The 13,449-nt window shown below is 40.9% G+C and overlaps 1 protein-coding gene across 1 annotated transcript in view; it reads left to right on the top strand.

Annotated features, from left to right (window-relative positions):
- Positions 1-12,981, top strand: part of SEL1L2 (SEL1L2 adaptor subunit of SYVN1 ubiquitin ligase) — a 61,056-nt gene extending 48,075 nt beyond the window's left edge. The window contains exons 12-16 of the mRNA XM_024735446.1: positions 521-686; positions 801-875; positions 5,004-5,176; positions 12,510-12,638; positions 12,776-12,981. Coding sequence (XP_024591214.1) covers positions 521-686; positions 801-875; positions 5,004-5,176; positions 12,510-12,638; positions 12,776-12,898 — 666 coding nt within the window. The 3' untranslated portion in view covers positions 12,899-12,981. The remainder of the gene's footprint in view (positions 1-520; positions 687-800; positions 876-5,003; positions 5,177-12,509; positions 12,639-12,775) is intronic.
- Positions 12,982-13,449: the final 468 nt, after the last annotated feature.

Consider the following 13,449-nt stretch of genomic DNA (forward strand, 5'->3'; position numbering starts at 1 on the left):
ATGAATTATGTATGGTTAACCTCTTTTGGTTACATAAGGGCTATTCAACTAAGTTGCCGGTTGTCCCCACAGAGCTCTGCACACCTCCCTCACGGTTATGTCACCTACACCCTCAGGCACTATCTTCCCTTCATTCTCTCTTCTCCATATCAGCTGCAGCCTTATAACGCATCCTCGCCAGGGCAGCAGCGTCCAGAAAATCCCTTTTATTAAAAAACAGAAGTCGTTACATTCTGTTGTCCTGCCAAATAGCCCCCAAGTCAGAAAAGTTCATTTACACATATTTAAAACAAGCCTCAGGAAGTGTAAGCTCAAGACAAAAAAAAGATACACACCTGTAATCTTCATGCCTGTGAAAGGTATTAACACCTCACCCTAAATAATTTTCAAAAGCCATGCTTTAGACCTAAAATCCTTGCCTGACCAGCCAGCAGGAACTGAAGACTGAGGTTATTTATCGTTTACCTGGAATGAAGTGTATTGGCTAACTAGTCTGCTTGATTTCTCTTTGTATATACAGCTTTATAAAGGTGTCTGTGAACTAGGCCACTGGGCTGAGAAATTCCTGACAGCATACTTTGCCTATAAGAATGGTGATATAGATTCTTCTCTTGTTCAATATGCACTACTTGCAGAAATGGGTTATGAAGTAGCTCAAAGCAATTCAGCATTCATTTTGGAATCTAGTAAGATAAGTTAAAATTCTCTGCAATTCCCCAATCATACATATGCATATATGACTTTACTGTAGGGGTATTTTAAGCCTTCCTAATGGAATGTCTCCTTTTTTTTTTTTTTAGAAAAAGCTAAAATCCTTGAAAAAGAGAAGATGTATCCAATGGCACTTCTCCTATGGAATCGAGCTGCCACTCAAGGTACAGAACTTAGATAAAAATGAGCACTACTTGGCCCCTGTCCACTATTATTCATCTGATTTGCTCTGGCTGAGTTCTTGGGCATATAGGCAGAAAGGTGCAGACTATCTAGCAGGTGGTATTTCAAACTGATGTTAGGGTCAGTCTTTGGTTAGAGGTCATTTCTAGGAACTTCTTTTGTTATTCTCAGGCTCTCCAGTTTAGCACACCATAGGAATTTTTCTATGGCTCTGTCTCCATGACACCAGAACGGTTGTTTGAAACATGGCAGTTTTACTCAAGAAATCAGTTTTCTTGGTCTGGCTTCAGTCACTCATTTGCTGAGTTTTTCTAAACTTATCAGAGATATGACCTATGTTTCAATGAGTTTATATAGGGTAAATTACTTATGGCTCTAAGACTTGTTTGATTTTTCTTTTAGAATATCACATTGAGGATTACCACAAGCTTCAGATCTCTATTATAACAATTAGCATGGTTGCATCAAGGGAAAAAAAGAATTAATTAGCAAGATCCTCCCCCCGGCCGTAGGGAGCGCTGGTGGGAAAGCAGTGGCAGGTGGCATTTGCATCACTATGTCTCATTCCATTCTTTCCCTAAAATTATATTACTAATAGCAGAGAGATTCTGCAAAGCTGTCACTATTGGCATTTGGATATGTGAGGTGCTCTCTTACGGTAAGAGAGCAATTTTACTTCCAATTAAGTTTCTTAAAATTGTCTCAGGCTAAGGCCGAATCATCCCTTTTCTATAAGAATTGGATGGAATAAAACGATTCTCAGCTGATGCTAATATGAGGCAGAAGCAAAAGTCACAGTGGTGCCTTCTCAGGTCCAGCTGAGCTGGTACTGCAGCAGCAAGCCATCTGTGTGATTTTAGTGAGAAATTCCCTAAAAAAAGAAAATTCTCTGTTTTCTAAAATGTTTGGAGTAAGGAAACAACACCAGCAACCCTTCAGCTATGGCAAATCAACTGAATTGTAACAAGTACAGGTTTATTCCAAGCCAGGAAATGCTGTGGAAATTGCACTAAGGAAAAGAGACATTGAAAATGAGAGGACATTAATATTAAACAGAATTCACCAGTATAAAACTGTCAGACCACTAAAAATAATTGTGTGTCACCAGAGAGGTCAGGCATGATTGTCCTCAAAGATGTGGTTGCTGAATGGCTGTCTTGAGCTTAGGAAATCTAGTAATGGAAGTTAGGTTTCCAATCAGTCATTGGCGATGTTTGTTCCAGGAGTGTGAGGAGGGTGCTGAACCATAAGGACTCAGCCACCAGCCTGTGACTGTGAAATTGGAGGGGAAATCCCTCCCACTGTCTAGTGACCCCCTAGGAGCCTGTCAGGATTGCCACATGCCCCCCACCCCCATCAGTCCCCTAATTAGGGTGGAGCTGAATCCTCTGGAGAATCTGCTTGTTCACAACATTTCATTCTTAGAGACCTCAGGGGTCCTGCTTACTGCTTGCAAAGCTTGAAAATGCAGAGTCCTGTTCTTTTGTGGCTATGGTGCAGAAGGAATCTTCGGGTCAAAGGAAGATAGCTTTGGGCAAAATTAGAAATGGAGTGGGTTTCTCTTTAGAGCTCGAGGGGTCTCTTGCTTCTGCAGGCCCCTCTGAGCCCCTCTCCTGGACGTCATTTCTATGAGGTCTTACCCCGAGCTACCTGTACATTTTGAAGCACCTGAGAAGCAAACCCTGACAACTAATATCTTTTGCAGCTTAAGAAGTTTACGACGTTACTTCTACTCCAAGAAAACTAAAGACGCTCATGGTATTACATTTTAGTATAGGGTTCCAGAAGACTAAAAGAACTTCAGAACCCAAAGGAATCAATTCCAAAAAATGTTAGGCTTTGCGTTAGGCCAAATGGGAAGAAAAACTTGGAAGGAGTCCTATAGCTCTTAATGATACACATCAGACCATACCACACAGGGTACTCTCCCCTTTTCCAAGTAAGCCTGGACTGTGCCAGCTGGTTAGCCACAGCTGAAGTGGATGTCCTACATGAGCATTCCCTCATCTTTTCAATCAATATAGCCCTAGTGAGTGGAAACATGGGCCCCAAAGAGACGCTTAGAGGTCATCCCTAAGTGGCCTTCAAAAGACTGAAGTCTCATATCTTAAAAAGTCACGTGAATTTTTTTCTACTCCTGAATACTTTCATATTTGTTGGAAACTAAGATTGTAAAATACTTAACATCTGGGGGAAGCATTTTCTAAAAAGTTTCCTACCCTGTCTATCCATTCATTCCATAAATATTCATCAATATTCATTCAAGTACCATTCTCATCCGGGTACTATATCAGTGATCAAGAACTTCAAAATTCTCTCTCATGAAAAAGAGAGAGAAAATAAACTAGTAAACAAATAAGATAAGAGAGAAACATGCTGTGAGGACATAAAACATGGAGATGGGATGGATAACTACTGGGATGTAGTCTGATAAGGTAGTCAGAGAAGGCTCTAGAAGGGAAGCGAAGTTTGCAGTGAGACCAGAATGATGAGTCAGAGGAACTGCAAACATGCCAGGCAGAGGGGCTTGAAGAATCTTACTGCAGGGATGCCGAGGCAAGAATGAGCCCGGTGTGTTGAAGGAATATTAAGAAGGCTAGAGCATCCCGAGAAAGTGACATGTGGTAAGCCCAGCCAGGGAGGCAGAAGACAGATAAGGCACAACTTGTGGGTCAGGTAAGGAATCTGGATGTTATTCCAAGTGCAAAGTGAAGCGCTTGGGGGTTTTAATACAGGGAATAACGTGATTTGATTTTACATTTGAAAAAGATCATCTTGGCTGTTGTGTGGAGAACAGATCGAAAAGTGTAGCTAAAAGCACATTTTGGAGGCTGCTGTAGTAATCCAGGCTTAGACTAGATGGTGGAGGAGCTGGAGAGAAACAGGTGTGTTTTAAAGGTAGAACCAACAGGATTTGCTGATGGATTTGATAACAAAAGTGAGGGGAAAGAACTGGGAATAATTCCCCTAGATTTATGGCCTGAAAAATGGTGGTGCTGGCACTGATAGAGGAAAGGAACTGATGACTTTGTTTGGGGGAAGGGGTAGCAGGGAGTTAAGAATCTCTAGTGGATGTTTTAAGTCTGAGATCTAGGCAGAGTAGTCAAGAAGGCAGTTGTAAGAATCTGGGGCTTAGAGACAGATGGAATATAGATACAAGTTCAGAAATAGGAAACATAGAGCCATGGAACTAGGTGAGATCACCTGGAAAGAGAGTTGAGATAGAGCAGAGTGGAGGAGAGAGGAGGGGAAGGGAGGACAGGAGAGAAAAGAAGGGAGAGGAGCTGGGGAAAAAGGAGCAGTAACGAGCCCTTGATATTCCAACATTTAGAAGCTGGGTAGAGGAGGAGTCAGGCAGGAGTTTGAAAAGGACAGGCCTCTGAGGCAGGAGGGAAGTCAAGAGAAGAAAGGGCGTGGGCAGACAGCACCAGTGATTCCAGTGCTGCTTAGTGGTCCAGTGAGATGAGGACAAGAAGTGACCAGGGGATCTGGCTGCGTGGAGGTTATCGACCACCTTAAAAATAGCAGTTTCTTGGAGGAGGGAGCAGAAGCCAGAGTGGGGTGGGTTGATGAGTATGTGGGAGGAGAAGCTTTGGAGACAGTGAGTGTAGAACACACTTTTGAAAAGGCTGAGTGTGAAGTGAACAGAGAAATGGGGAGTAGTTACAAGGAGATGCCATGGGATAAAGGTTTGGTTTTGTTCATAGAAGATACCAAAGTGTGTTTGGATGACTCATGGGACTAGAACAGGGGCAGAAACTGGTGATGCAGGAGAGCAGAGCTTCAGGAGTGAAGGCTAAGAAAAGGAAGGGTGGGATCCAGTTTCCCAAGAGTTGACCTACCTTCAAAAAATGAATCTAAAAGGTAAAATTGATAATTTTTTATTCTTTAAGAACATTTGTACTATACTGTGGGAGCTATCCTACAATAAAGACAGCTAGCATTGTGTGTCATATCCATAAATCATATCTAATTCTGATTCTGGGATTCCGAGTGTTTTTTTCTTTTTTTATATAGCTTATCATTAGGCTGATACTAATGATTTACTAGGAACTACACATGAATCATTTGAGTTATTATTCTCCTTCTCTTTCTAATATTTCTATCAGGCAATGCATTCGCTAGAGTGAAAATTGGAGATTACCATTACTATGGCTACGGGACTAAGAAAGACTATCAAACAGCAGCCATGCATTACAGCATCGCAGCCAACAAATACCACAGCGCACAAGCCATGTTCAACCTGGCCTATATGTATGAACATGGTTTAGGTATCGCAAAGGTAATTGTGCTGGTAATAATCCAACCTAGTAACGGCAGCTGTACAGGAAGGAAAATTTATAATGTTTTACATTTCACTGATGTCATCAATGTAGAGAAGAAGACTTAATATTTGCTGAGTCCCTCCCACATGCCAACACATATTATGTATCCTGATATAACCCTATGAGGTAGAATTTATTTTCTCCATGACGCCCAAGGATGGAACTAACGAGGAGAATAAATCTAGTCTTGGCCAATTTGAGTCATAGTAAATTCACGCTTTTTCCAGCAACACTAGTAGGCCCTGCCCCCACTGCCTTCCACCCACAGGCCTTTTTCCATTAAAATTTCCATTGACTCACAAGCTCTCAGTAATAAGGAGAAAGTGAGAATGAGATCAGAGCTGGATACAGAGGTGGCATTAATCCAGAAACGTCTTTTGAAACACCCACTGTGTACATGACATAATGCCGAGCGCTCTAGAGAAGCCCAAGAAAACAGATCTCCATCCTTCAAAGACTACACCCGACTTGAGGAGATGAGGCGTATTCATTAAGAGGGCTAACACTACAAGGTGATAGCGGGTAGATCCTTCAGACAGTCAGTGTAATTAAGGCAGAAGATGGCATTAGGGTCTGACAGGGTGAGAAAGGTGATTACGATAGCCAGGTGTTGGCGTGTTATGTATACCATGTCATTTAAGTCACATAACCACTCAATGAGACGCATCCTATCATTGTCCTTGTTGTTTGCATCAGGAAATCACAGTGCAGGTTAAGTCATAGGGCCGAGTTTGCAGGGCTCATCGGTGGTGGAGCCATCATTCGAACCCAGATCTGGCTGACCCCACATTGCTGGTGGAAAGAGTTGGGCCCGGCACTACTGAATTTTCTATGCTTTCTTTTTCCTTCCAGTTATGATAGTAACTGGGAATTATTGGTGGGGAATTTCCTAGCTGACAACTGCAAGAGCTTCTCATTCAGGTGCCAACAGTCCAACGGTAGAGACCTGTGCCTGCCTGTGCCTCTCCTGTGCCTGCCTCTTGACTGATCACTTTTCATCATCCCCAGAGCCCTAAGCAGTAGAATGAATGTCAAATCCAAATGCAGTCTGTTTTCCCCATTCCTAGCAGGTGCAAGCTTCCTGTTTTATAACATTGGGGCGGGCAGGACTGGATCGAATAGCCAGATTGGATGATCCTTTGGATGTTATTAAGCCACACTCCCTTTCCCTCCAACTGTCATCCACATCTGTAAAACAGAACAGTGATACAAGCCCTGCCCCAGGCTTTGAGGATAAAACGAATAAGCCTTTGTGAAAGGGCTTTGTAGTGAAACAGTGTGTGGAATGACTTTTTTAGATCAGAAGAGAATGTGAGCGATTGCTAAGTAAGGCTTCAAGAGGATTAAAGCTTTTGTTCATCATTCCCCATGTAAAACATAACAATATTGGTGAGAGGAGCACTGTGTGTATAGGATAAAAGTGACCCCACCCCATGGGTTAAATTCAGAATAGCTCTCCTGCCCCCATATGAATCGAGAAGGACTTAACAGCCCCATTGTCCTCACAGTGAGGTCATTTAGCAGTGACTCCCTGGGGCGGAGAGAGCCGTCCTCTCAGGACACGAGGCCGACTACACAGCCCACTGTGTCGGGGGTTCAGTTTTCCTCCTTCAAGTCACTGCTGGCTCTCTCCTAGGCACTTTCTTCACAATGTCCAAAAGCAGTTGTCGAGACATATATTTCATACATCTAGAAAAACTTTGAAGTTTCTCTCTGGCCACATTTCTTTTCTTTTCGGTCAGGGTTCTTGTTAAATCGTGGGTAGTTCATTTTGATCAGTCTCTCTGTCACAGATAAATTTTTTCCTACAGAAAGTCTCTACATATAGAAAAAAAAAGAGGCTGCGCTTAACCTCAGACCTGGACACGGGAATTTTAGATTTAGTTAATGAGGGGCCATTGCTCTTTGCCTTTATTCATTTCTTTTGTTTAGCAATTAGTAAAATAATTACCAAGTACCCAGGGGCCAAGTTTATTAATCTTGCTATCTCGTAGTCAAATTAATGAGGAGATATCACCTCTTCTAATTTTTAAAATGAATATGCTGATAATTAAAAGTCTAAAGCTTGTTCCATTTATGGTTAATGAAAGCAAAGCAGTTAGGAGAACAGGCTTTCATAGCACCCAAGACATCGAGTAATTATGCATGTCTTCAGCAAGGCTCTTCACAATCCTCTTTATTAGTTAAACCTCATGCAAACCAGTGGGACAGATGAGTCTAACATCATTACCAGGATTTCTCTGAGAATCAAAAAAAGTTTTGGTAAACTCTGAATGTAAGCCCCCTGGAAAAAGGAAGTAAGGTATAAATCGACTCTTGGTAAATCAGTGTAAAAATATGGGTCATTATTTTTCTCATCCGTCTTTAGGAAAGGATTTGGGACTGAGGTGATGTAGGTCAATTATCCTAATAGCTTCACTGAGAAACATCTCATTCCCCAATTTCCACCCTTGAGTTAAGCTCACTTGACTTAACTGTGGACCAGGACTGACTGTACCATTGTTTTGGGAACACAAAATAATACCTAGGGAGAAACTGAGAGATGACCTGAACTAATTTAGAAATATAAGCACTTGGCTCACAATTTGTTATGAAACTCCTTTTCAATTTATACTTGATTCAGAAGTCCTTCAAAAATTTAATAACCATGAAAAAAACCTGTTGCCCATCCTCTCCTGCCCATTCCTTCTGGCCTTATCCCGGTTCAGGCCAGAATTTCTACTTGTTGTAAAGGATTCTCAGGGGTCTCCCATTCTAGTGTTCTTCCTTGAACTGTGTGGCCAGAGAAAGCTCTGTCCTCCAAAGATTTACCACCAACCAGAAACATCCACACTCGACTGTTGAATGTGCTAAACCATTGAAATTTGGGGGTTTATTGGTTGCAGATGTTAGCATTACTTTAGTTAACACATAATACAGCCAACAAAGCCCCACTGGGTTATTCTTGATAAAGTATAACTCTAGTACTGCTACCCCTCCCCCACACTCCTCCCAAAAGATGCACACACACATGCACACAAATACAAGCCAACAAACACAAAAATAAAAGAATCTTACTGACTTTCTATTGCTTAATGAAGTCCAGACTTCTTACCCTGGCATTCAAACCCTCCCTGACCTAATCCACCTTGACAATAATGGCTTGATATGCCACTATTTCCCTATATATCTTCTAGATTGCTTTTCCTTTCCCCGCAAGACCTTGAACTGCACCCTCCCGACCTTAGGTCACATCGCCCCATTTGCTGGAATGATCTTCTCCCACATTTTTGCCCATTGAAGACCAATCCATTTTTCAAAGAATAGCTCCAGTATCATCACCTCTATGAACCCTTCAATGAAGCCCTAGATTTAAAAGACATCTGCTTCTAAACTACCATGGTAACGTGCCTTGCTTTTCTTCATTCATTTATTTACTCAAATATTTATCAAGTCCTTGTTTTGTGTCAAGAAGCATTGTGTCAAGAAGGATCCGAGAACAAGACACCCTTCAAAGCGTTCATAGTCTACTGTGGAAGAGACACGTCCGTAACTAAAGTGAAAGCCCAAAATGATGTGCATGCATGCACACACAAGTGAAATACTATAAACTTGTTAAAGAGGAAACCATTCAGATAGAGGAATCAGTACTGTCAGATTCTGTTCTAAAATGTTTTTGTAACATAGAGTATAAGACACACATGACGCTCTTTTTATTTTTTCATTTTTCTCCTTTGTTTTGTTTTTAAAATGGAAGAAAGCAGGCATGTTTTAAGATACTGACTAGAAAATCTATCTAAATTAAGAAAAAAGGTGAGAGGAAATTATCCTTGGAAATGAGTTTCAATATATATAATTAGACCTACTAAATAACACATTTTTTGGATCCTGCAGGGAAAACAAACCCACATCTACTGAATAAATTATAAATAGATCTGTCAAAAATAAAAGTAATTATGGCACGAAGCATTTTTATTTTTTTCATTTGTCTGGTCTGACCTCCTATGGAGTGTTAGAGCTGAAGCTTTAAACACCAGAATAGAATTATTTTCTGGAAAGGCCAAACTAAAGTTTGACATTAAAATGGCCCCCTCGGAAATATGACAGGACAAAATATACATCTCTTAGAAATGGTCATAACCTTTCTTGAAATACATGTCTATTATCTAATGAAATAATCAGAAATGTGCAAAAAAATTTGTGTGTGAATACCTTTATTTATTAGAAATAAACCCTTCAAACAACCAAAATACTCCAAAATAGAGAACATGTTATATCAACTATTGTGTGGTGGTATACTGCTCCATTATATATTTTATGGCCTAGTGACTAAGTGAGCAGGCTAGAAGTAGACTCTCTAGATTTGAATCTCAGCTCTGCCATTTATAAGTCATATGGATTTAGATAAGTGACTTAACCTCTCAGCGCCTCAGTTTCTTCATCTTTAAAATGAAGTTAATAATATCATCTGCCCTACAGAATTGTAACAGGGTTTAAATAAACGACAGTGGTGAATGTCACACAGTAAATATTTAATGAGTACTAGCCATTATTATGAAATACTGTACAACCATTAAAAATAAAAATATTATAGACTAAAGGAATATCTTAGGACACGGTATATTTTTTGAAATATATCGTTAACTTAAGAAAACAGAAGACAAAGTATCATACAGAATGAAAAATTCCTAAATTAAAAGTATGTATGTATGAATATATACAAAACACTGGAATGCTGGAAGGATGTGTATGAAATATCAGTAGTTACCTCTGTACAGTGAGATTGTGGGTGTTTTTTCCTTATTTGTTCACCTCTGTATTTTCAAAGTTTCCTCTAATTAACATATTTATAATAAGAAAACAAGAATGAATTATTCAAAAAACTACCTCTGTCCCAGTATAAGACATTTTTGATGACACCCAAAGATTCGGGGCTGGAAAACTCCTGAGTCATGTAACTGAACAATTTTCATAAACCAGATCCTTCATTGCTGGAGAATTCTATATCTTTGAGTTATAAGCAGCTTTTGAACATGTGAGCATAGGGCGGTACTTTGGCACACCTGACATCAGAGTTAGAAACGCTTAAGAAGTCTGTAGATCTGTTTATATAATCTCCTAAATCACTGAATTTAAAGCAAAATAAACTCAAACATACCACAGAGAAGTTAAATGTAAGTGGACTGGATGTGCAACGGACTTAAATAATGAACCCTAACCATCATCAAAGCACAATTTATCACGGGGAATTTTCTTTGTGTGAATGGTTTGGATTTTTTTTACTAAATAGGATCAAAGAACAAGCAGTCTTTTCTAGAGTCTAGTAATAAAATTTCTTTTATATGGGTTGCCCTAATTAGGCAGAAGGGTTTAGGATTTTCTTTCTCTGCGAATTTTAAAGAAAGACTTTCCTATCGCACCCCACCCCCATTGCGAATCATGAGGCCACCTCGGCTGGGAGCCAGTTCATCCCACTTTAAATGGTACTTCTCTGCTATTTTTTATTATAAGCTAAGCAACTGAATTGTGATGTTTGTGCCTCAAGAAATAAATTAATAACTCTTGCCTGCCTCAACTAAGAAGGAAGGAATGAGATATTGACAAAGGTTGCCTCTCCTTGAACGTCCCATCCAAGTTAACATGCCTGTCATGTGTGGAGGTAACACTGCTGTTGTGATCTGTAGGGTGCTTTCAAGTGAACACCCTCTGAATTTGTTGGAATCAGAGACACAATTTAGAGTTTTTATAACATCCATTTTCTCTGTTGCCAGGAAGATTTGTTTGGAACAGTCTCCTGAATTTTAATTATTTTAAGCAAGCATTATTCCTCTTTCTCAAACAAATACATTTACCAGTCCACGAAGCTTTGGAAAAATTTAAGAAATGACAAGCAAAACATAGCTGAGAGGACACCACCCAAGAAATGGGTTTAGCAGAGGCCTCAAGGATTCACAACTCTTGAACCCTGTGTAACGGGGGTCTGGGAGATGGAGAGGAGAAACGGAGAGATACTGGATGAGCACAATTTGTGAAAAATCCCTCTTCTTCCCCTTCTTTTGAAAATAATCCACAGGCACCCAAGCAAAGTATAATTCTGGCACTGGCCTAGGGTGCTTCAACCTTTAAAAGCAATTCTACTTAGCCTTTTCATTACTCGGCTTGGGAAAACAAAGCAAATATAAAGCAAACAAAAACAAGCCGTAAGTAGGTGAAAATGAAAGATTTTTGATCTACCATGGCATAATTTAATGGGGAAAAACAAGTTCCTAAATATATAGTACGTCATTTATGGAATCAAATTCCGGCCTGAGAACCAAAATAGTTTATTTGCTCATTCCTTGTTTATTCACTCATTTGATAAGTATTATCAAAGACTTGCTATGTGCTTGGCACTTCATTAAGCACTGGGAATTCAGGGGTGAACAGGCAGTGCAAGCCCTTGTCTTCAGGGACCTGGAGACAGACAATGAATAAACAAATCCCATAACTTCAGGTATGATAAGTCCTAGGAAGTCACTATCTGTATTGCCATTTGTTTGGGGAGATGTACTCTTAGTGTCTGTTCTCCTGCCCCTTTAATTGGAATTATACTTAAGGTCTGGTCCAGAGATATCCGAGAAAGCTCTTTGGAGTCTGTGTTGGTTTTCTATGGCTGCTCTAACAAATGACCACAAATTCAGTGCCTTAAAACCACACACATGTATCTCACAGTTTCTGTAGGTGAGAAAGCTAGGTGAGCTTGACCGGGTCCTCTCTGTAGGGTCTCACAGGCTGAAATAAAGGCTGTGTTCCTTACTGAGGGCTCTGGGGAAAAACCTGCTTCCAAGCTTATTCAGGTTGTTGGCCAAATTCAGTTTCTTGCGCTTATAGGACTGAGGGCCCCATTTTCTTGCTGGCTGTCCACATTCCTTCTCCTGTCTGCGTGGCCCCTCCACAAGGGCAAGTTGAGTCCTTCCCATCGCTAGAATCTCTGACTTCTCCTCTGCCGCATCTCTCTGCCTTTCTCTTCTGCTCTCTGAGAAAACTCAGTGTTTAAGGGCTCATGTGATTACACTGAGTCCACCAGGTCATCCAGGACAATCTTCCTATCTTAAGGTCGGTAACCTTAATCACATTTGCAAAATTTGCTTTGCTATTGTAACATAACATATTAACAGGTTCCAAGGATTAGGGCATGAGCATCTTGTGGGGGCCGTGGGGGAAGAACGTTCAGCCTACCAAAGATAAGTTACTGTATTTCAAACTATGGATTCCATTTAATTTCTCCCAAAGAATCTGTCTAATGAGTATGGGCTGTTCTTCTCTTTCCAGGACGTTCTCTTGGCCAGGAGATTATATGATATGGCTGCTCAAACAAGTCCGGACGCTCACATACCTGTGTTCTTGGCCCTCACAAAACTGGAAACTGTGCATTTGTTTCGAGATATCCTGTTTTTTAATGTAAGTTTGTCTCAAATAGGTCCCAAAATCTCTGAAAACTCCAGTGAGCAACTCTTGGGGGATGGGATGGAGGCAGATGATGGTTCTGAATGAAGTGGGAGGCTTCGATTTACTTTTGACAGAATGTCTCTTACCAGCAGTTTACCATGAGATGGAAATGGATGAAATTGGACAATACCCTTGGACCATACTGGGATTTATTTGTGATTGGCCTAATTGTTGCTGTGCTGATCTTCTTGCTTAGAAATCGCTACCTGTAGGATCTGGACCACAGAAAAAACCTGCTCACGGGGACCAGTTCACTTCAAGTCATCTTCACTAAATAAAAAATTTCCCCGTCAGACTCAGGAATCTGCTGCTGATTTCCCATATAGGCCTGTGATGGAAAATGGACAAAGGTTGGGACCCATCCTCTGAGAAACCATTCCAGATCTCCTGCTTAGTTGAGGTGACCACTTGGTGAAGAGGGGATTGCTGGAGACTGATCACCTAAGATTTCCTTACAAACTTCTCATCCTGGGGATCTAGTCCTGAGTTAGGTATAAAGACCACCCATTTTCACGTGGTTGTGACAGCCTGTCCCCTTTCGAGAGGACAAATGGGTTTCTTGGCTCCTACAGACATACTGAAGTCGGGAGAAGGGGAGTTTTGGGAGGGCAACAATACAGATCCCTCAGAATGTGATAAAGGCAAAAATTACAACAGATGCTTTGTCTTACGGGAGTGATCTGGTGAACCACATTCTATCTCCAATGAGCCGAAATTCCTCATGGCATTGCTGTGCCAGGGGGACTGACAGCCTCCTCAGCGG

The sequence above is a fragment of the Neophocaena asiaeorientalis genome, unplaced genomic scaffold (assembly GCF_003031525.2).
Source record: "Neophocaena asiaeorientalis asiaeorientalis breed wild unplaced genomic scaffold, Neophocaena_asiaeorientalis_V1.1 scaffold64, whole genome shotgun sequence".
NCBI lineage: Eukaryota > Metazoa > Chordata > Mammalia > Artiodactyla > Phocoenidae > Neophocaena > Neophocaena asiaeorientalis.